This window comes from Hippocampus guttulatus, chromosome 5, assembly GCF_054856545.1.
Source record: "Hippocampus guttulatus isolate MCC_2025c chromosome 5, RoL_Hgut_1.0, whole genome shotgun sequence".
Classification (NCBI taxonomy): domain Eukaryota; kingdom Metazoa; phylum Chordata; class Actinopteri; order Syngnathiformes; family Syngnathidae; genus Hippocampus; species Hippocampus guttulatus.
In genome coordinates, this window is record NC_141265.1 from 4,011,941 (window position 1) to 4,036,757 (window position 24,817).

General features: G+C 40.6%; 1 protein-coding gene across 1 annotated transcript; it reads left to right on the plus strand.

The window, feature by feature from the left end:
* Positions 1-976: 976 nt before the first annotated feature.
* hk2 (hexokinase 2) lies at positions 977-24,117 on the plus strand. Its single transcript, XM_086110580.1, has 18 exons — positions 977-1,169; positions 2,151-2,313; positions 4,111-4,259; positions 5,163-5,282; positions 6,568-6,663; positions 8,133-8,232; positions 8,869-9,052; positions 10,496-10,657; positions 12,009-12,242; positions 12,663-12,967; positions 13,041-13,186; positions 16,500-16,619; positions 16,780-16,875; positions 17,793-17,892; positions 18,047-18,230; positions 19,422-19,577; positions 23,166-23,402; positions 23,508-24,117. Exons 1-18 carry the CDS (start codon positions 1,110-1,112, stop codon positions 23,662-23,664), a joined length of 2,769 nt encoding a protein of 922 aa, XP_085966706.1. The 5' UTR covers positions 977-1,109; the 3' UTR covers positions 23,665-24,117.
* The last annotated feature ends 700 nt before the right edge of the window (positions 24,118-24,817 follow it).

Here is a 24,817-nt window from a genome sequence, read left to right on the forward strand (position 1 = left end):
TTTTTTCTTCATTGGCCCTAATCCTCTTCCGTATTGTAGCCATTAATCCATCGTCTTTGATTAAAAAAAAATCAGCACAAATAATTTTAGATATTTTTGTTTTGCAGGTTAAAGTTTTTTTAAATATTGTGTTCTGAGTTAATGTTGGTGATCAGTTTGAATGCATTATTTATTGACACGGTCAGTCAAAAATGTTCATAGTTTAATTAAGGATTTAATTTTATTGTTGAATTTCAGATGCACTTTAAATCTTTTCTGTTACACTTAACCCTAAAGCTATTCTTTGTTGTAAGTTGGTCCATATTTCTTTCTTTTTTATTCTTTTATACGTTAATAAGGATACATGCTTATGCAGAGGTGTACTGATAACCATTTTATGGACAGATGATACTATTTATAGTCACGCTGGGGCGGGGGTGAGATGTTTTCTTCTTCATTTTGTCACTGTTACTGATTTTTTGCTTTACTGTTGTATATGTTAGTTGCTCCATGTACAGCACTTAGTGTGCAGTGATGGCTGTTTGAAAGTGCTCTATAAATACAATTGAGTTGAGTTGAGTTCATAGGGGTGTGCATGACAGAAAAGTATTGAGAAACACTGGGTTAGAATAATTGAACTTTTATACATGTATTAAAAATGTTTTCTCAAAAATGTGTCCATGGGTGACTAAAGACGCACAATAGTATGCCTTTTTCATACCTCAGAGGTGCATGTCTACAAACATTAAAGAACTACATGGCTGTTTATAATTAACCAATCCGTGTCAAAATCAAAATGAGTTATGATTAATTTATTGGAGCCAACCGTTGCTACAAGTGAATGCGAGAAATGACAGCGAGATGGCCGGAAAGTCCCTGTTACAGATGGCAGCTATGTGAGGAAGTCCTCAGACGAGCTGTGTCTTCTTCGCAGCCAATCAAAGTTGTGAATTTCCGTGACATCACCAAAAAAAACTCCCGGAAGCTGTGAATTTTTTTTAACTGAGTAATTTTCAAACGCAAACACAAGAAACTGGGTGGTGTTTGTGTAAACAGCTTAATGCATTCATTGAGAAACTATTATATGCTGTTGTCCATTCGAAGAAAGACCGACTAAATCACCAACAACCATGTCTTCGGGTCTGTTGACAAACTACTGCGCCGAACTTCATGATGATCAAGAACGTAAAGTGAGTAACGCCACTGGAAATAGTTGTACAAATAATAACGAAAAGGATTTTGAAGACATTTACTGAATGCCCCATAAAGTTTGTCTCCGTGAAGACTGGTCAAACGAGTAACACGACTTACACGCTTGTCGTACGTCTACTGTACTCAAATAACGTCGTTGTCACCTGTTAAGAGGGAAATCTTGAAACTGGATGCTACTCGCCCGTGAGGAAAACAAGTTTTATTTTATTAATTTACTTTCAAACTTCCAAGTCACAGTATGTTTGAATGTAAGTATGAGTTTCGTTGTCATGTTAAGCATTGTCGGCCAAATGTCACAGTGTTCAAAGAAACGTCTGAGTTGTATTTGTGTAAATTTGCTCATTTCCGACCTGAAAATGTTACTGGGATTTTTCAAGTCTTACAGTTCAACATTTCAATGTGGGACGAAGGTAGTTGGATCCGCCCCAGTGTAGAAATAGCATAGCGGGACATTCGACGGAGAGCCGCCATCATATTTTCTAAAATAAAACAAGTGATAGTCAAGGCTGAGGTAGACGTCGCCTTTGTTTATAGTTTTTCACCCTTCCACTGCACCCAACACTTGAGCGTGCTCGATACATTGAAGAGTGGGCAAAACAGGGTCTTGGTTGGGAATAAACTGGCACTCATTTTAATGCTGAGTATTGTCATTCATGCTACTCGTATGAGTTTTGATTGCTGTCTATCAGTATTTGAAAAATCAATAATTCTGCACGTCTTTAATGACAAGATGTGGCTCAAAACACAGTTATACTGCAACTGATTTGTCCTTGTGGTTAAATGGGAATTGAAAATCCAAGCAAAATGTCAAATATACGATTGTGTTTGAACACTGAACATTTTGAAAAAAATCTATCTATCTATCTATCTATCTATCTATCTAGCAAAATATATAGATATGTATATACACACACACACACACACATGAAGAAACATGTCTCTTTTCTCCAATTCTTTAGTTGGACAAGTACTTGCACCATCTTCAGTTGCCCGATGAAAAACTGATGGATATTTCCATGAGATTTCGACGAGAAATGGATAAAGGCCTTTGCAGAGACACTAACCCCACGGCTGCTGTGAAGATGCTGCCAACTTATGTACTCTCAACTCCAGATGGAACAGGTATGCTCTCATCATGTTACATAAGGGGTGTTCACACGGCAACATTTGCTCCGATGCTGCGCCGGGGCAGCCCCAGTAGAGCGTTCACACGTGCAAAGTTACACCGGTGTAGCCCCTGAAAACAGCTTAAACCTCGTGATTTCCTCTCTTGATTTTCTGTTTGGCGCATTATATGTTTGCTTTTCTGAGTGTCATTGAGGTCATCGTTGATTTACGTTTTCGGGGGCGGTCATTGAACGTCTCTCGAGCAGAAGGCACGGAGACCGTAAAGGAGAAGGACGTGCCTGTACAGTAGTTGCTTGAGTTGTGTATGTTTTAAAAATAACCAACATGACAGCTCTTTGTTTTCTATCGTTTTGCACCGCTGCAGAAACTGCCATGTGAACGCAAGTGGGGCTGCACCAGGGTTAACACGCTCAGCGGCTTTGTACGTGTGAACGCTCCACAGAATTTGCTCCAGTGTAAGATATATCGCAACAAAACATCGGTGCAGCACCGGAGCAAATGTGTGCTGTGTGAACACCCCTATAGCTGTCCTGTTTTTTATGCTATATGAGTCCAATTAAATGTATTATTGTGGTAAAGGACCTGACAAGATCAAAGTGATAAGATTTTTCAGATTAGCGATATCACATTAAATTGAACTGATAAGAAGACAAACCTAATTTGGTACTCGCCATTTTCATACCCAACAATTGCAATGTTTTTTTTTTGCCCTTTTTACAGTGACTTGTGACAATCCTTGATTTTTATTTCAGAACTAGTAATTCATTAATTTGTTGTGTATGTGTCATAATATGATGGAGTGGTTCAACATTTGTGGATGTGCCAGAAGCAGCAGTGTGCACATGTTTCACAATTCATTGGCCTTATTCCCCATTTAAAATAAATAAATAAATAAAAATACTTTTCTTTCGGTTCCCAGAATAATGTACATTGCCTGGTGCGATGGATTTAATTAAAGAAGTTGTAAGGATCCTGGTCATATGTGTGTTTCTGTATTTGAATGTTTTCAAATTTAGCACGTTTATGTTTTATTTATTTTGCACTATACCTTTAGCGAGTGTATTTGCCAGGAACCATGACTTATTCTGTTGTATGAATGGCAACAAGTACACGGTTTGGTGTTACATTTTGCCATGGCACCGGCAGTAAGGAGGGGATGTCCACCCTGTATTTGATCTGAGGCCATTTATGAGCCATTTAAATGCCAGTTATGTGCACTGCTTATATATTCTGTCCATCCATCCATTTTCTATCCCGCTTATCCTCACTCGAGTTGTGAGTGACTTGCTGAGACGTGTGGTACACCCCTGCACTGTTTGCAAGCCAAACAGTTTGCATGGCGCATACAGACAAACAACCATTCACATTCATACCTATGGACCATTTAGAGCAGGGGTGCCAAAGTTCGGTCCTATCCAGCCTGTTTTAGATGTCTCCCTCTTCCAACACACCTGATCCAAATGATCAGGATCATAATCAGACTTGTCAGAGCTTGCCGATGAGCTGATCTTCAATTAGGTGTGTTTTTTGAGAACCGGACTTGGGCACCCCTGGTTTTGAGTCTTGAATTGACCTAAAACGCGTTTTTGGGGATTGTGGGAGGAAGCAGTAGCACCAGGAGGAAACCCATGCAAGTGCGGGGGATGCAAACGCCACACAGAAAGGCCTGGGCCCCAACTTCAGATCTGTCAGACAGATATGCTAGCCAGTTGTCCCACTGTACCACCCCATTTTGTCCAGAATGTGAATAATGTAGTTATATTTAAATCCTTTGTTTGCTTCTGTGTTCAGAACAAGGAGAATTTCTGGCACTTGACCTAGGTGGATCCACCTTCAGAGTGCTTCTGGTTACAGTTATGGGGAATGGCGAGCAAAAAGTGGACATGGAAAATCAGATTTATGATATTCCGGATCATCTCAAGAGAGGCTGTGGATCTGAGGTTTGATGCACTCCACAATACATGTGACTGTTTTCTATTTTTTTTCTCGTCTTTTTAATACTGTCCATTCCAAAACGCTTGCTCACTTGAAAGGGGGGGCTTCAAACAAAAGGTGCTCTCTCCTGAGTTATTTATCACGTCTAGATGTAAATCCCATGAAAACCAAGCTGGATTTCTGAACATTTGTCTCATATTAATCTCATATTGGAATACCGAAATGTATTTAGTATACAACAAAAACAAAGGAAAACAAAGGAAAACTGGAGGGGTCTATACATTTTGGTGAAAATGTATTATAGTTTTCTGACATCAACTGGAAACTCTTTTTCAACTTACTACTTGGTTAAAAGTAACAGTTTTTTTTAGGGAAGACATGTTTTGTTTGTTGTATCGTAGCCACATTTGACTTTTGAAACAAATCAAACCACATGAAAATTGATAAAAAAATTTAGTGAGTTATGATTTTTTTAAAAAAAATAAAATGCTAATGGCTAAATCTTTCCAGAACTAAATTGAATCCCTGCAAGTTAGTTGAACACTCCCTTCTGGTTCACGTTTCCTTCATGTTCCCGTAACTTGCGGCATATGAAAACATTGTAATCGAATGAAACGTCCAAATCTCCCATTCTTTTTTTCCATTCATGCCCGAAATTGGAAAAGTGAATCACATTTGTTTTTTAATTTTGGTTTTTGGAACAAATATTGAGAAAATAATTCATAATTAATTTTTTTCTTTTGTCTTTTTTTGGTGTCTGTTTTGTTTTGAAAACGCAAATGAACAAATGATACATGGATTCCTTTGCAGTATTGTAAGACTGTGACTTTGAGAGTGTTAAGAGGTTGAACTTCCTTTTCTCATAAATGATTATTCACCAATAACTGTTTCATTTTACTTTGTTTCAGTTATTTGACCATATAGCTGAATGCCTGGCTAATTTCCTAGAGAAGTTAGGTATAAAGGACAAAAGGCTTCCTCTGGGCTTTACCTTCTCTTTTCCATGTCAACAGAGCAAGCTGGATGAGGTAAGAAATGTTTTGGGGTTAAATTCACCGTAACAAACAAGGGGCTTTAGTCCAACTGTCGTATTATGGACCAATACTGTCAACCCTCTTTTTAACACCACAGTTGCAATTCGATCCATGAACCTGATCTTCCATTTGCAATGAGTTTTTGTTGTTGTTATCTGCAACAATGATTTCATATTATTTGTAGGGCTGTTGCTAACAAATCTTTATAGAGCCGATTATTCCATCGACTGCGATTGCCTGGTGACCAGTTCAGGGTGTAACCTGCCTTTCACCCAAGCACGGCTAGGGTAGGCTCCATCATACTCGCAACTCTTGTTTGCACAAGCGGTTCAAAGGATGGATGGATGGATAGATGGATGGATGAGTTAATCAGGTCATTCACCCCGAGCCCCGTACATCCCCCAATTAACTTTTTTTTTTCCTGTGAAAAATGTCTGACCGTGAAAATAAAACCCAAGTTGATGTACTGTATATTAACAATATACAGTACTCACTTCTAGGTCATCATTTTCGCAGTCATTTTCATATAAACCAGGGTCTGGTGTTGCATTCTCTTGCTGGCTCAAGTGCCCTCACAAGTGCCCTCACAGCCATTCATGGTTGCTCCAAATGGCCTGCAAACATGGTACACATTTCTTGAAGATGCTTCTGTTTCCCCAAATATTAAAAAAAGAGAAGGATAAAAAGTGCCGTCATTTTAGTGCCGTAATTTTAATAATGTGATACCGCAGTATTTTTGTTCACAGTGATCATATCATGCCATCAGAACCTAGTATCGGCCCATGACTGGTGTTGTATGTTAGGTGGAGAAGCTTCAACTTGCACCCGGACACGGTGATAAAGTGAAGGGATGCAAGGCTCCAGTTGATCAGTCATGGGATATATTGTGACGAGACTTTCGGTTGTATGTGCCGGCTCATAGTCACGTACGAATGTCTGTCCCAATGTTTTCTTTCCAAGATATCCCAGCTCCGCTTTGCAGTAATAACATAAACATATATTTTTGGCCTGTTTTAGTTTAAAGTGACCCCAAACCTTGAAACATGGGAATATGCAAATATGGTTTTAAAATGATAAAGCGTAATTTTGAGGTATACATTTTTATGTTCACCAAGTTTTCTGGTCAACTTAGTTGCTTTAGCTGATTTTTTTTTCCCTCTTCTTTCAGTCCTCAGATAATGGATAGGTGTGAACATTAGAGTTATTAAGTGTTAAATAATGGTGTACAGATTTAGAAAATGTCTCTGCTTTTACCGCCTTTCATTTCACCCTTATTCAGAGTGTGTTGATTTCTTGGACCAAAGCCTTCAGGGCAAGCGGAGTAGAAGGAAAAGATGTTGTGAACCTCCTGCAGAGATCTGTGAATAAACGAGGGGTAAGTGTGCAGCAAATACTGCACATTAGATGATCATGAAGAAATGTTGACAATAACAGCATTCTGGATTTTTTATTTGTGTTACGAACAAAGGCTGGCTACCTAATGTGTAAAGTTTGTTTTGGATCCGGGGTCAACACCGCACAAGTCTCTCATCATAACCTCCATGGCAGTGAAAAAGTGACAATTCGAGAAGTATCATTATCATGACGGGAGTAGTAGTAACAGGAGAAAGACGTCTAAGCCATGCTAATTGCCAAGCTGTCATACACTTGGTTGCAAAACACTGAAATAACTGCTTGGGTGATACAGTACACTTGTTATATAGGTCTGGCCGGAACCATGTTAGAGGGTAGAGTAACCAACTTGAACAGCAAAATAGCAGGCCACTAAAGTGTCTGAAGAGAATGTAATAGACAATAAAGAGGACCGGGAACAGTAAATAAACTAGGATGCCACCGCATACTTCAGCCGAGAGGAAGGGGCCTATAAGTTTTAAAGTATAGTACAATATATACAGTTGCAAGAAAAAGTATCTTCTCCATGAGCCGTCACCTTCCCGTGGTGGCGTGTCCCAATGATCCAAGGAGCTATGTTTTCTGGGGCTTTAGGCTCCTGGCAGGATCAACCATGGCACACAGGTCTGAGACGAGGGACCGGACAAACATGGTTCAGAGACCCCTGATAATGATTGACAAATTGGGAACATGTTCTCCCTTGCCCGGACGTGGGTTACGGGGGCCCTCCTCTGGGGTGGGGCTCGCTGATGAGCGCCTGGTGGCCGGGCGTGCACCCAATGGGGCTGGCTGGATTCAGCCCAAAAAGTTAACGTGGGTCCCCCTACCCAAGGGCTCCCCACCTGTGGAAGGAACCAAAGGGTTCGGGTGCCCTGTGAGCTGAGTGGCAGCAAAAGGCGGGAACCTTGCCGGTCTGATCCCCGGCCACAGAATCTAACTCTAGAGACATGGAATGACAGAGATGGAGCCCAAGTTGGTGTGTGAAGCAGATAAGTTCTGACTCGATACCGTCGCTGGTACCAGTCCTTTTGAGAGGGGTTGGACACCTTTGCATTGTAGAGTTGCCCAAGGTGAGAGGCGCTGAGCACGTGTGGGCATACTTGGCGCCCCCGGCTTGATGCCTGTACATTAGGGTTCACCTTGTTGGACGAGAAAGTAGCCTCCCTCCTCCTTGGGGTGGGGAGACGGTTCCGAGTGTTGTTTGTGCCTTTGCACCAAACAGCAGTTCAGAGTACCCGTACACTGTACTTGATATTTAAAAAAAAGACTCAAAATGGTGTCTTAAAATGCAAGTTACATTAATTCAAAGTAACAATGCTCATGTGCGTCAAACATCCAATATATAGTTAGTGGCAATGGTTCAACTTTTTGTAAATTTTCTAATATTTCGGCTGTTATCAGTGAATTTCTCCACTGCGGTCTCAATTGTTGTCTTCTCTCTTATTATTGTAGGACATTAAAGTTGACATAATGGCTGTCATTAACGACACAGTTGGAACTATGATGACATGTGGCTATGATGATCACAACTGTGAAATTGGTCTCATCGTAGGTGAGTGGATTTTCTTCTGTTGTAGACATTTTGTTGTTTATTTCTTCCTTTCCTTTTAGGTTGTGGTACTGGTTCATCACCCATCCTGATAGATGGTCTTGAGTTTTCCTGCATAAATTTCCAAATAAATTTTTCCATCCATGATAGCAATTCGACGAGGGGCTAAAGTAGCAAATAAAGCTTGTGGTAAAAACTGCTGTGAGCAATGCGCACGTCACCAGGGCCCTTCACTTGAACTGGCAATGGGTGTTTAAAAAAAAAAAAAGTACACTGTTGTTCTGTGCTCCATCGCTGAAAGAAATGCAGACATCTGTCAGCCAAACAAATGATAGTGATGTCATGTCTCTCCTTGTCCAGCCCTGAACAAGGTTATCAACAACGGTTCCATTGTTACAGCCCAGCCTCGAAAAAGTATACTGGAAAAGTGACCAAACATGGCGGAATCAGGCTATTTCGGGGTAGAACCGTTACAATGGAAAGGATTTATTATTTCTCACTATTAAAGTTTTTCCAGACAGATTTTAGTGATATGGGTGCTTTTTTTCCCCCGTTTTCGATTATAAGCGCACTTTGACAAAGATGAAGACAAATATCAAAAGCTGCTTGTCATTTATCATTCACATTTAATTTTTACAGGAACAGGGACGAATGCCTGTTACATGGAACAAATGAGGAACCTTGACTTGCTGGATGGTGATGAGGGGCGGATGTGCGTCAATACAGAGTGGGGGGCTTTTGGAGATGACGGTGCCTTGGAGGACCTGCGCACACATTTTGACAGGGAAATAGATGCTGGCTCTCTGAACCCTGGCAAGCAGCTGTGAGTAACAGCGTCTCAAAGTTATGACTTGATAAAACTCATTGCTTTTTGTGTTGTTTTTCTACACTGAATACATTTACTAACTGCACAATATAGAAACAATGCTATATTATACAGGGATGTACCTTTTGTGACACAATTTTGGTGTGAGCACCAGATATTGTTGTTTGGTGCTAATTCAGTTGCTTTTGTATATACCGGTAATAGATAAAGAGAGATATCCCGCTTACCGAGAGGCCTATTGGGAAAGTCCTGGCTGACTCTCCGTTCAAAGGGTTAACGGTAGCTCTTCCTGTTTAGATGTGGTGTGTTTGTTAAGACGTAGGTGGGAGTGTATCATAAAATAATAAGGGTGACAAGAATAAATGTAATTCATCATTTTAGAACAGGGGTGTCAAACTCATTTTTGTCGCGGGCCACATTGTAGTTACGGCTTGACTTGGAGGGCCGTTATGAATTTTGGGAAACCCTTATAAATGTTTAATCACCTCCACATATTATATATGCAGCGCACAACAAATGGATGGATAACTAGTTTTAAAATCAGAAGTCAAGAATAATGACTGTTATTGCGGATTACATACGACAATTAGAAAATTTGATTCAGACTTTAGCAAGCATCATGGAACTTGACATGCTTGATTTGCTTTCGCGGGCCACATAAAATGATGTGGTGGGCCAGTTTTGGCCCCGGGCCCTTGACTTTGACACCTGTTTTAGAAGATTTAATTGCAATGCAATAATGTAAACAATAATCATCAATCAAATAAGATGGAGCATATTGATTTGATAATCATCAACATATGACAATTATTGCAACAATTAAATTACAAAAAGATCAAATGATTAAGTTACTGTAAGAAAATTCGAATAAAGGAGTAAAATAAATGAAGAGTATTCCATTAAAAGAATCAATCAACCAGTGATACAGTGGTGGGGAAGAAGGACAAAATGGCCAACATCCAAGCATGCAAAGTTTCTTGGCGATAAATGTTACAAGTACCATCAGATCATTGTATGGATCCAGACACTGTGGCATCTTGTTTCTGATGTGAGACATGCTCCATAGTTTTTGTTATTTTGACTTCAAAATGGCGCAGCGTGAGTGGCTGCCTTTCCAGCAGCTCCTATATTTTGTTGTTCTACTTCTTCCTTTCATAACTTTGCTGCTGTGAATCAGGAATTTCTCCATTGCGAGACTAATAAAGGTTTTCTTATCTTATCTTATCCAATTCCATGAATGATTTTGAACACGTGCACATCAAATGCAGCACATAGAAGACTTGTTGAAGTTGAGGTAATTTCTGAAAACATACATTCGGATGGTAGGTCGGTAGGTACTTTATTAATCTTGTGGTGATGCACGCACTTCTTCACATAGACACAAAGATGTTATTGTGACCTTTTACAACTGGGATTGTTCTTTTATTTGTTTATTTCTAGTTTTGAGAAGATGATCAGTGGAATGTACATGGGAGAACTGGTACGGCTCATCCTTGTGAAAATGACCAAAGACCAGCTTCTGTTCCAGGGCAAGACGACAGCCCAGCTCCTTATGACTGGAAAGTTCAGCACCAACTACATCTATTCCATAGACACTGACAAGTTAGTTGATTATTTTGCTTGTTTGCATTCATGTTGTCTTTGTATTTCTTTTTGGTTAGCAGTAGACCCATCCCCTCAGTTTTGTTCCCCAAAAGCTTTTACAGTGCAGTTTTTTTCAAGGGAATGTTGTAGTATTATAAAAGTACCGTAAATTCCGGGCTACAGACTGCACTTGATTAAGAGCCGCATGCTCAGATTTATGAAGAAAAATCAATTTTGTAAATATATGCGCCGCACCGTACTATAAACCGCTGGCCAATGAGTAGGTGGGGGGTTGCTTCTGTGTCCATGCCGCCGTGGAGCGTCTCCGGGTGCGGTCCCCCGCTGAACCCCCGCAGAAAAAAAACGCAAAATTTCTTAAGGTGAAAATAATCTCCATATTTTTATGAGCATGATAAATGCATTTGCACAACAAAATTACGCTGAAACACATAATAAGAGGCCAGACAAAGAGAGATCTTGATGCGCATTTGCGTAATTACGAGGAGAAATGCTGCAGCCCACTAGGCTTTAAATAGAATAATGCAAATCATATAAATGGGAAAAGATATATGAAATTATTTCTATAGTCAGCCGCTTAAAAATGATCATCGTTGGCAGCTTTAGGCCTGGTGCTGCGCGGCTCAAAACACAGGTAAAATGTGTTCTCTCGTGGCCGCTTGTTTTCAGTATGACGGGGAGTCACCTTTTTTATTTACAGTCCGAGTGCTAGGGAAATCAAATGTCAGAGGGTCTTCATCCATATTTATTATTTCATCTGGGCTGATGGAATTCTCCGCTATCTTTGTGTGAATGTGCGGAACGAAGCAAGTTTGTCCTCGTACTTGGGAGGGAGCTGCTGACATAACGTCGTGCGTGCCCTAATAGACAGGCTTCCATTTCATGAATCTATAACACCACGACGGCCCACGTTTAAAAGCTTTGGTTGTCTTTTTACACTGGCTCAGTTCTTCTTGCCGGAGCCTCCACCTTCGCACCATCGACTCGTCTATGCCAAGATTACGGGCAGCAGCTTGAGTTCCTTCTTTAACTGCCAGAGTGATCGCTTTTAGTTTAAAATCTGCATCATATGCTTTTCGTCTGGTATTCTCCATGTTGTTAGAAGAAAGATTGAAATAAGGAAGTTGTGATTACCGGTAATCATACAATTTCATTGGACCCGTGTGTACTACTTATTTTAGTAGCGGTTTGTAATCCGGAATTTACGGTAATTCACACGAGTCACAGAATATCTCTTATTGGCCTGTTTTGTTGATGAACCAAAGGTTTTAGGTAGACTTCTCAATCATTTGATTTGGTTTTAACTTGTTGTACAATATTTGCTATTTATTATATTTGTTTTTATCTGCAGCAGACAGGAAGGTCTAGTGAGTGCTGAAAATGTGCTGCGGGGCCTTGGCCTCAACCCAACCTTGGAAGACTGCATAGCCACTCAGAGAGTGTGTCAAATTGTTTCCACACGGGCTGCACATTTGTGTGCTGCCACTCTAGTTGCAGTGCTCCGGCAGATCAGGGACAACAAAGCAGCTGAGAAGCTGCGCACTACCATTGGAGTGGATGGATCTGTGTACAAAAATCATCAAGAGTAAGTTACCCTTTCCATGCCATTGCACATGTAATCTATTAGAAACAAAGAAACAGGAAGACTAATTTTATTGCGGGCAAATATGAACAGTGAAGTAGCCAGAAATCTTTCATTGATGACTCAAATAGGGGCACACCTGAAATGTCAAAATCAGTGATTCTTCACAAAAGCCTCACTGAAACCAACGGTTAGTGGGTTAGCGTAGCTTATCTGGGTTGTAGGTGATGACACACCCAAGTTGAAAAAAATGTTGGTACTGCTCCCAGCATAAGCCTGATTTTACCTATTTTACAAATGTACGGTAATACAGTAAAAAAAAAATAATAATAATAATTGCAATGATGGTTTCCAAAAGTTGTCTGAGAAGCAAGTGTCTGAACACCACACCCATTTTAACCAAAACTAATGACCTATTCCTAGGTTTTCTCGGAGACTTCACAAGATGGTACGGAGGCTAGTACCTGACTGTGACGTGCGTTTTTTGAGGTCTGAGGTTGGAAGTGGGAAAGGTGCAGCCATGGTAACAGCTGTCGCCTTACGTCTTGCTGCTCAAATTGCTGAGCGGAAACACATACTTGACACCCTACGTTTGAATCGTGAGCAGCTGATGCAAGTGAAAAATGTAATAAGTGAAGATATGGTCCGAGGCTTGTCAAAGCAAGGACACAATCGGGCTAGCATCAAGATGCTTCCGACATTTGTCGGCTCCACTCCAGATGGCTCAGGTAGCGCTTGCATTCATACTGTACAATCCCTTTACCTTACTTAGTGTTGCATATAATGATTCTGTACTTTCAGAGCATGGAGACTTCTTGGCTTTGGACCTTGGCGGCTCAAGTTTTAGAGTGCTGCTTGTCCGTGTACGATGTGGCAAGACACATGTTGAAATGCATCATAAGAACTACAGTATTCCACAGGAGATAATGCAGGGCACAGGGAAAGAGGTAAAGTATTCAGCAGGTTGCACTCAGAAAGAAACATCGTCATCATATTTGTTTCAAACCTATAGGCAGTTTTGGTCAGTGAACAGCGGCACCCCAAAAGTCACCCAGCATTATTGAATGGATTGTGGCAAAAATTGTTCAACTTTCAAAACAAAATATCCCATTGCGATAAATTATTTGGAACGCAGTTGCTCATTGAAGAATCCAAATTTACGCCATCATCAAATTTAATTTGCGATAGCCAATGAAAGCAGTGAACTCTCAGGGATGTGAATGCATTATTTGGACAAGCGAGTTGTTTCAATGCAAAATCATTGGTGATGCACCCCACTCCAAAACAGATTGTCTATTTGCTCAGGAAATAACCTTGGCTGCCTGAACAGAAATATTCAACGCAGAAGAATGGGAGAGGTCATGGATAAATGTCCTGCAGCATAATGGTTGTTTTGGGAACACACAGACAATATCACTCGACCTTGAATCTTGTCAATGCTTCTCAGAGGACATTCATTGGCAATCAGTTTTTCAAGAAAACGCCAATGTTGTATAACACGTTGTATAACACTTGCACAATGTCTCAAGACTGAGCTTACCCACTGCCTGAATCCAAATGTTAACCACTCCTCTCACACCATTCATGAAGACCAGCAGCTTGTTCACTTCCAATTGAGCTGCTCTCCCTAGCTAGCTTTCTTTGATGAAACAGTAACTGCCTACTGTCTCCAGCTGCTGTCATCCACTCTGGGCAAGTCAGCTCCCCTTTAAACAGCTGTTGTCGTGGAGAAATTCTTGTTAACTGTCTCGAGAAACCAGCTGACCAAATCCATGGTTACATTTTCGCAAGAAATGCAACGGGAGGCTGGGGTAATATTTAAACACAAGACTACATCAGACAAGATGGTGGCTTTGTGCATTTTAAGCAAAGCTGCATTGATTTTGGGGGAGGTTCACAGATTAGCGTTAGTAAGCGAGAATCGCATTTCCTTCTGATATTTGACACTTTGTTTCTTGATTGGTTAAGTTGTTGGCGATGCAGCGGCTGGGCATGTGTGTTTTGTGACGTGCCCACGCGCCACAGAAAGGCTTTGATTTTTATTTATTTATTTACTTATTTTTTTGGAGCACTCGTATGTTTTTCTCACCCTGGGCTTCGCTTTCACGAGCAGAAGCAGGCAGCCGAACGCAGTACACACACTACTGCCAAGCTACGTGGAAGGGAAGCTGGCAAAACGCCATTAGGAACGTACCTGTAAGATCCAGCCCACTGGTTCTCATTCAAACCAAAGCCAGGCTTACCATCGGCACAGCAGTGGGCATCACGGTTTTAGTGGTAGAAAGGTCATCTCCCAGCACAAGGGAGGGGGTTCAATCCCCAGCCTTGTCAAAGTGCCTTTGAGCAAGATACTGGCACCCCAGTTGCTCCACATGCTGCGTCACCAGTGGGTAAATGAGGTGTCAAATGCTTTGAGCACCCAAGGTAGAAAAGCGTTCTGTAACAGCCCATTTACCATTTAGTGTGTGGGCAGGATGATACACAATCAGAGCATGAGACAGATACACCCCTAAAATTTGCCAATTTAACTTTAGCAACGAATATCTTATGCCAATATTTCTTGATACTTGGAGTATTTAATGAAGTCATGCCTTGGTACAGTAAGACACTTAGGAGTTATTTTTAAGAGTATATAGTTTGTTTGTACAGTATTTTACATATTACATGCTCTCTTATTACATGTGTATACAGTTTATGGTGTAAAATAGTCAAAACAAGCTTTTAAAAAGTTGTTTTCTAGACTTGGAACGGATCAAAATGTATTACATTGATTATAATGGGAAACATGGTTTCGGTTTTCGAACAAATCGGTTTTCAAACAGCCTTCTGGAACGGATTATGGTCGAAAACCGAGGTATGACTGTATTTTAATTCCACTCAAAGCCTCCTTTTCATCACAAACACAGATGGTCCAACTCAAGTGCATCACACCTGTCACAGAAGATCCAAATAAAAGTCTCTTATAACATACGTGCAAAGGACTGTCGTCTGCAGTTACAAAAGGCTACTGACTGACTGACCTCTGAAGCCAGCAACAATAAATACAAAGCAGAGGAAAAAAAGGAGTAGCAACCTTGTTGAAAATAGCTAACTGCCCTGGTGAAAGCAATAACAGCATCGCTTAACGAAACCCGAACCAATACCTTTCTATTACCCACATGGCTATTGATTAAACGCCAGATCACAGTCAGATCACAAGCAATTCGAATTATTAATAGATCCCACAAATAGTGGAACCCACAAATCCACTATTTATCAAATTAAATACGATGAAATCTTATGACCTGGTTGACTTTAAAATCGCCCAATTAATGTACAAAGCACACAATAACCTGCTCTGCCAAAACATTCAGAAGTTTTTCGAAATTCGAGAAAGCAGCTATGATTTAAGAGGTACCAACTTATTCAAAAAACTCAAAACAAGAACAAACATCAAGCAAAGAAGTGTATCTATCAAAGGTGTTAATCTGTGGAATAATCTCGAAACGGACCTGAAAATGAGTAAATCGCTTGCTGAGTTCAAAAACAAATTCAAAAAAATAGTACAAACAACCTACATCAATCAGAGTTAAAATGATAAATTCAAAACATTAAATATAATGATAAATCAGAACTAAGTTGATAAATAGAGAAAGGTATATAAATATCCATTATGAATACAAGAGAAAATTGACACAAGAGTGTCAGGGTGTGGAAGTATATAATCCCGATACAAACCAAAAGTTGTAAAAATATCACGGTTAAGGGTAAAGTATGAGCCTTAATGGAGACTTCTTTCTTCTTACTTTTCTGATTGATATAAAAATGATTTATTAGATACAATCACATAACGGGGTAGGACTAGATAAGTTTTTTACTTCTTCCTACTCCCTTGAACATAATAACTGTGTTGTATGAAGATTGATTTCTTTCTTTTTTTATCTACCTTATTTTCTGTCAAATTATTACTGTATATATGTTTTATGTTCAATAAACAAACAAACAAACAAACACTGATTGGTTGCATGTATGGAGTATGCAGTACACTACAGAACACCTCTTTATTTATGTAGCACTTTCACAACAGCTGCAGCTCCAGCTGTGACAAAGATAATTTGTTCATCCTGATACTGCAACAGAACTGTAATTTGTGAGTTTTCTTTTCATGTTTTTCATAAAACCACTGATTGTAAATACTTTTCTTACTCCACATGATAGTGATTTTCCTGGAATATACACGCTGATGCAGGAAATGTCTGTGCATATTTTTTTGCTCTGCAGCTTTTCAGCCACATTGTGGACTGCATTGCCAACTTTTTGGAAAGAATGGGTATGAGAGGAGCATCCTTACCATTGGGATTTACATTCTCCTTCCCCTGTCACCAAAGCAAACTGGATGAGGTGAGGTTGTTCAGACTTGTTTGGTTCATGTTTTCCTTGAAACCTACACTTTTGTATGTGGCTCCATGTCTGCCACATAAACCATTAAACTGACAGAAATGTGAATGCAGCTGTTAATATTCTCTGTTGATGTTAAAGCAATGTACACTATCGTTTTCAGGGTATTCTTCTGAAGTGGACAAAAGGCTTCAAAGCTAGCGATTGTGAGGGACACGATGTTGTTACGTTACTTAAGGATGCTGTGCGATGCCGAGGGGTCAGTACACGAAGCATTTCTTCATATTGTGATATGTCTTGACATTTTGAAAAAAGTGATGGTCTTCAAAATATCATTCCCCTTTCTTCACTAGTGTCAGCCTCTTAGCTGCGGAGGGGCTAATGGCTGCCTAGCTATGGAGTCTAACAAAACTTTAGTGTCGCTAAGCGTCTGAAAACTGACCAATCGCCATCAAAAAAGCACATTCCGACTCTTATCCACATCAGCCTGTACAAATATAACGATTGGCGCAATATTTTAAATTCTATGGAGGTGATTATTGCGAGGGCAACTTTGCCAAAAACGCCTACGGAAAGGTGCACCCAAAGTAAATTTGTAGCCGATCGCTTTTGTATTTTCACAGGTTGAAGAGGACATGAGTAGAGCTGTGCATATCATCGGCGTAATTGCCTGGGTCATTTTTCATTAAGAAAAAACAAAATTTCAAACACGCAATGGTAGTTTTTTTTTATTGGGTCGTTTTGCTTTCACTTATTTGTTCATCCATCTGGTTGAAGTTTTTGTAAAAATATCAATTGAAAAAAATGGCAATATGTATTAGATTTTTTTATTTCTTGTTGTGCGAGGTTGGGTGGTCGACTGTTTAGCGCGTCAGCCTCACAGTGCAGAGGTGCAGGGTTCGGCTCCGGCCTTCCTGTGTGGAATTTGCATTTCTCCCCTTGCCTGCGTGGGTTTTCTCAGGGTACTGGAACATGGGCAGAACCCGGAGTTCCCAGAGAAAACCCACGCAGGCACGGGGAGTATATGCAAACTCCAGACAGAAAGGACCCTGCACCTCTGCACTGTGAGGCGGACATGCTAACCAGTTGATCACCGTGCCGCCTAGAACATATTCAATTAATGTTATTTACTTTCAGTTAGTAACCCTCTTTTATTAGTGTTCTCACTGCTTGCAGGAATTTGACTTGAGCTTCGTGGCAGTAGTGAATGATACAGTCGGAACCATGATGACTTGTAGTTATGAGGACCCTAAGTGTGAAGTGGGACTCATTGTTGGTAAGTGTCATCTCCTACCATTATGAAAGATTTCTTTTTTGGAATTAAAAAAAAAGAGAGAATTTGTATGGAAATTATTTGGTTGAGCATCTTCTGTATTCCCCCTTTCGTATTGTTTTTGAGTAGTTAAGTGCATTGCCTGTCTACAATTTAGGCACAGGGACAAATACCTGCTACATGGAGGAGATGCGGAATATAGAAATGGTTGATGATGATGACGGCCGCATGTGTGTCAACTTGGAATGGGGAGCATTTGGTGAAAATGGCGAACTGGATGATTTCCTCACAACCTTCGATCGTAGTGTTGATTCCTCCTCAAACAATCCTGGAAAACAGAGGTAATCTACATAAAGGGTGATTCGCTCATTGTCCCATGATTTTGGATCAAATGGATTTTGTTCATTCACGAAATGAATGTTAAAGTCTGATTGATTACCATATTTTCCAGACTATAAGTCGCAGTGTTTTTCATAGTTTGGCTGGGGATGCAATTTATACTCTGGAGCGATTTATGGGTGAAATTATTAACACAATTCCAGCTCCGGCCTCCCTGTGTGGAGTTTGCTTGTTCTCCCCGGGCCTGCGTGGGTTTTCGCCAGGTACTCCGGTTTCCTCCCACATTCCAAAAACATGTGTGGCAGGCTCATGGAACACTCTAACTTGTCCCTCGGTGTGAGTGTGGGCGTAGATGGTTGTTCGTCTCTGTGTGCCCTTAAAAGGTCCATAAATAAAAAGCAAGTGGAAGAGTGGGAACCCTGGTTCCCCGCCTACTGCCCAAAGACAGCTGGAATAGGCTCCAGCACCGCCCGCGACCCGAGTGAGGATGAAGCGGTTCGGAAAATGAATGAATGAATTATTAACACATTATTATATCATTTCACATGTTATTTTCACATTTAACCACAAAAGGCCGCCCTAGACCTGTTTTGATAAAACCACGATGAGTCTGACATACTGTAAGCGACGTAGAAGAGGAAGCGCTGCATCTTCTACCTCCGGAGTTGGTTGAGTTGTTTTAAAGTGACACAGAGGATGAAGATTTCATTGGATTTAGTGATTTGGAGTGACATTGATGGTTTGGTGAACTTGTTAGCATCTTCTTTATGTAATAGCTATCTGAAGACCTCTTAATATGCTACTCCAACATACCAGGCACGTTCTCAGTTCGTTGTTTATGCGTCATGAAAGGTTAGCATGTCGTACACTTATTCAGCGTGTTGTTTTCTATTTTATTTTAAATTTAGATTGCCTTTCAAGATGGCATGTATGTTCTTGGTGTCGGATTTTATTAAAATAAATTTCCCCCCAAAATGCGACTTATACTCCAGTGTGACTTATGTATGTTTTTTTTGTTCCTTATTATGCATTTTATGGCTGGTGCAACTTATACTCAGGAGCAACTTATAGTCCGGAAAATACAGTACATTCAAAAACATGATTGTTTAATTTTTTCACCAATACCACCCCAATTCAAGAAAAAGGCAAATGTTCCTCGTGCGGCCAAGCCAATGTAATTTTCCCCCTTCAAGGTACGAGAAGATGATCAGTGGCATGTACCTTGGAGAGATCGTGAGACATGTGCTAATGGAGTTCACTGCAAGGGGTTTACTGTTTCGAGGGAAAGTGTCGGAGCGGCTCAAGACCTGGGGCATCTTTGAGACTAAATTCCTGTCACAGATTGAAAGGTAAGGATTATTCAGAGTCAGATCATCTTTCTTCAGTCTATACATCATTACCCCAGAGACTAGTACATGCATCATTTTATTTGTTCCCTCTTTTGTTTCTTGTAAGGTGTAATGTTATGTTTGTTTGTTTTATTCATGTCATAGTCAAATGATGCTGTACATTCTCAACTGTACAGCATCACCTTAAAACAGGGGTGCCCGTTACGTCGATCCTGATCTACCGGTAGATCTAAAACAGGTCCCAAGTAGATCCGAAGAGTGTCGAGGAGAAAAAAAACAAACAACCATTTGTGTGTCTTTGTACATGTTAGTTATATATTTATTTGTGTTAATGTACGCGGCACCATAATCATCCTATCAGTCTCCTTTTCACAAAATAAATATTTAAAAAATAAAATAAAGCAGATAAATCTTGAATTTATAGTGGCGGAAGTTGTTAGCGCTCAGCAGTCTGCAATTGCAGCTTGTGATCAGAGCTGTTGCGCGCTGTCTTTTATCGACATTATTCTCATTCAGAGTTTGCTTTGTGTACAATTCACCGAGGGCACGGGCAAAGAATAGGAATCTAGGAGGGCCCAGGGAAGCACTTTAAAACGGTACGTGTGAGCTACGATAGTTAACAGGCTGCAAAAGTGCATCGCATGCCTCAGTTTCAGGCTGTTTCTCATCATGGCGTGTGCGTGTACGTGTGCGTGTACATGTACGCGTGCGTGTGTGTGTCGGTAAGGGTAGATCCCGTGAGGTTAGTTGATCGAAAAGTCCAAAAAGTTTGGGCACCCCTGCCTTAAAAGATGTCTCATTCTGGAAATTCGGCCCACTCCACCAGTTTATGTCATTTAAATAGTCACCAGTAACCAAGAGTGTTGCATGATCTGCAAGGTTCTGGTTTTCTAGCTACGTAGTGCCACTGTGATGGACTAGATCAGTGGTTCTTAAATTGGGTTCAATCAAACCCCAGGGGTTCGGTGAATTGGTCTCAAGGGTTCGACGGAGCCTCTGCCATCTGACTCAACATGTCAGTTAGTTATGACACTCCCACTTGGACATTACTGGCCGCAGATGATCGCGTTACATTGCTTGTCCAATCAGTGCTGCTAGAAATTTAGTTCGCTCAGTAGTCAACGTGTGACTGTCGTGATAGTACGTCATACAATTTTTAAAAAAATGATGTATTAGGCCATGTAATTTTATTTACTTTTTTAAAAATAAATGTTTTTTCTATGTCTTGAATTTCTAAAAAAAATTATGTTTTTATTTTTCACTAAAGGGTTCGGTGAATGTACATATGAACTGGTTGGGTTCGGAACCTCTAACAAGGTTAAGAACCACTGGACTAGAGGATTTTTGAATGCCTAAGACTCTTGTTACTTATATACAAATAGAATTTCTGGTTTTATTGCAAATGTAGCTGAAAACGACTTTGCTATCTCTAGAATTTTGTGGGATCAAGTTCTGCTGAGACCAGTTCTGGGAACTCTATAGCAGGGGTCGGGAACCTTTTTGACTAAGAGAGTCATAAAAGCAAAATATTTGGAAACGTATTTCAGTGGGAGCCATATATAAAACTATTTTAAAAAGTGATTTCAACAAAATGTCAGTATCATAAGCCTCTGAATGTATTTGTTAAAATAATTTTGTGATAATACTCACCATTAATGTGAATGGTTTTCCGTTCCTCACGATTGCTAAAAATCCAGCAAAACTATCGGAATGAAAGTCATCTTGCCGGGCCCATACACGAAGTTACTGCTGGCTCGCTTGCACACTGCTCAGTAGCTTGCACGCTTCCTTTCGGCTATCTCTCGCACAGTGTTTTGATGCGAACGTAGCATGGGGCGTGTCAAAGTGCCGCTCTACATTCGACCGTTTCATCGATGGTATTTTGACATTGCAAATCAGACACACCGCAGAACCCGTTCTCTCCACAAAGGCGAATCCTTCGGTCCATTCATCCTGAAGTCTACCAAACTCGTCAGCTTTTTTTCTTTTCACCATCTATTTTTTTTTTATCTGCGAGCCAGATGCAATCATCAAACGAGCCATATGTGGCTCACGAGCCATAGGTTCCCGACCCCTGCTCTATAGCATGTACTGTTGCACAAAATTCCAGCCTCAGAATTGTGTTTTCTGGACAGGGGGCAGCTTGGCCTTTCCCCTAACTGGCAAATGTAATAATTTTAGCACTGCCACTAATTTTGAGAGAGGGTACCACGGCAATTGCTTTTGTTGAGGCATCAGAGAAAGGACACGATTCCCATGGTGAAGATTCAATGTAGACGCAGGAAATAACCGGATTTGTCAATTGTGTTAAAGATGCTCTCCATGATATTCACGACTCCTCCATTCCCCAGGTGAATTGTAGATCTGTAGAAGCAATCTTTTTGGAGATTTCAACTGAGTTTGTCGCATTGACACTGTGTCTGTGCTAAAGTCGAGGTGTTTCAAGTTGTCTTTCAAGGCTCCCATGACCTCTTTGCAGTTTGTTGCATTCTTGTGTAGTCTCAGGTTGGATGTGGAGAGGACATCTTGCATCTTTAGTAAGTCAGAAGCAGCTGCAGCTGTAGAACAGAGACTTCAGTCCATCATATACGTAGAAGTCCTTCATTAGAAAGTGCCTTCCGTCAGGGTCAATATGGAACTTGCCGCTTTGAACAGATAGGTGTAGACCAGAGGTGTCAAACATACGGCCCGCGGGCCGGAACCGGCCCCCAAGAAGGTTCGATCCGGCCCGCGGGATCATTTAAAAGTGAAAAAAATGCATTAAAGACACAGAATTAATATTTTAAATAAAATGCAATTCGTGGATTGTACGCTAGGGGGAACACTGTTTTGATTACAGTCGAAGACAACATTGTTTTGATCGGGGAGGAAAACAACAGTCTCAGTCGGTCACCGAGATAGACCCAACGCAGCAAATGATATGAAAGCGCCAATCAATGCTTCTTGAGACCAAAACGAAGGAAAGAGATGATATTTTGGTCATTCATAGCACAGTATGGTATATGTGTATAGGGTATATGTTAATGGTTCGGCCCACTTGACATCTACAGAGTCCGTACGTGGCCCACAATGTGAAATGAGTTTGACACCCCTGGTGTAGACCATAAATAGCCACCACAGGTCAGGGGCTCTTCCCAAAGAATTCATTTTGACAAAGCCATAAGAATATCAAGATGTTCCCGTCATCTTGTTTGACCAAAAAAAGAATAGAACATCCGTTTGATGTCTGCCGTGAATGCAACAGCTTCCTTCCTGAAGCAAATCAGGACACCTCGTAGTGTGTTGTCAAATCAAGATGGCGCCGCGAGAGTAGCTACCTTTCCAGCAGCTCCTATATTTTGTTCTTCTACTTCTTCCTTTCATAACTTTGCTGCTGTCAATTGGGAATTTCTCCATTGCAAAACTAATCAAGGTTTTCTGATCTCATCTTAAATCCTACCTCACTGGGGTTTCTGGTCCCCATTACCTGCGAAAAACGAGGGATGACTGTATGAACATTTTACTGAACCTTAATATTTTAACTTTTCAACTTTGAATTTAAATTGCGAACAGAACAGTAACCTTGATGTCGTTTCTCTGATCCCTAAGTGACCGCCTGGCCATGCGTCAGATCCGTTGCATCTTGCAGCACCTTGGTCTCACCAGCTCAACTTGTGATGACAGTGTCCTCGTGAAGGAAGTTTGCAGCGTTGTCTCCCGCCGGGCAGCACAGCTGTGCGGTGCTGGTTTAGCCGCTGTGGTTGATAAAATAAGACAGAACCGCAACTTGCAACAGCTCACTGTTACAGTTGGAGTTGATGGCACCCTTTACAAGATGCACCCACAGTAAGTAACTTTTGTCCCAAACTTTAAAGCAAAATGGTTCGCCTTTCAAACGTAGTATATACCTCCTTTAACCAGTTTGAACCCTCTTTTCCCCTCAATCCAAAGTTTTGCAGGAGTCATGCAAGAGACATTGCAAGATTTGGCACCACAGTGCAAGGTGACGTTCCATAAGTCTGAGGATGGAAGTGGCAAAGGAGCAGCGCTAATAACCGCAGTGGCCTGTAGAATCAGGAGCAATGCACCGGTCAATAACCTGCACTAATTTTCATTGTAGGGGTGTCACTGTCAAATATTTTTAGAATCAATAATTCTATCATATTTTCCATTGATAATCGATTAATCTGATTACATTTTATTTTGCATCACAATGTTTATCAACCCATTGATAATCGATTAATCATTTTATCTTGCATCACAATGTTTATCAACCCATTGATAATCGATTAATCTGATTACATTTTATTTTGCATCACAATGTTTATCAACCAATTATTGTCATGTATTTCGCATTGTTTAGGGATGAAAAAAACAATTAGGCAATATCACATTTGTGGCATTGATGTTAGGCTCAATAACCTTTTTGAAACTGATTCAGTCACTGGTTCGGTCATTGTCTTCCAAACAAAAGCAGATGTTTGTAAATGTCTTACTTTTTTGAAACACAAAAGCTAACACTGATTAAAAAAAATAAAAATAAAAAAACAAGAATGACAAATATTGTCTACAAAGATTATTTTTTGCACTAAAGATAGTGGTATAATTAATTGTTTTCCCCATAGGCTCCCCTTTTTCTGGTCAGCACATATGATTTATTTGGTTGTTGGTAACAAAACTGTAAGATCAAATGTTGGAAAATAAATTCCAGTTTACTACATTTTGTTTAAAATATTTGCATACACATCTCCATTATTGCAATGCATTCTGGGTAGTAATGTAGAACGGTTGCTGTGCTCTATGAGCACAGCACAACAAATGCGAACTACTCATCCTTACAAGACCCAAGAAAAACTTGGATCAAAATAGGATCGGCGCACACCATATTCATTAATGGGTCGCAGGAGAAACCAGTTGGAATTCTCAGGCTCTGGCTGGTTTGAAAAGATACAGGGGTCCCGACCGACATAGTCAGGATGACGCGGAATGCATACGCACTACACGACCCCCAATTGGCCCCCCTGTGACCCATTGAGCCCGACTGGTCACACAAGTGTCGCCTTTGTTATATAAATCAGTTATTTGGCATTCTTCCACATCCAAGTGTCATTTCCACCAAGCGGCATATCTTTTACCGTCCGTACTGGCGTGACATTTATAATAAGAATGTTGCGACGTCTCACTTCAGTAATTCACCGTGAGAATAATTGCAGATGTCGTTTGAGACATGGCGCTCCAGCAAACTCAAATTCACCAGCAAG

Coding starts and splice junctions, on each gene's coding strand:
- hk2 (XM_086110580.1), top strand. CDS start 1,110: ATGTCTTCGGGTCTGTTGACAAACTACTGCGCCGAACTTCATGATGAT. Junction 2,314..4,110: donor CTCAACTCCAGATGGAACAG/GTATGCTCTCAT, acceptor TTCTGTGTTCAG/AACAAGGAGAATTTCTGGCA. Junction 5,283..6,567: donor AACAGAGCAAGCTGGATGAG/GTAAGAAATGTT, acceptor ACCCTTATTCAG/AGTGTGTTGATTTCTTGGAC.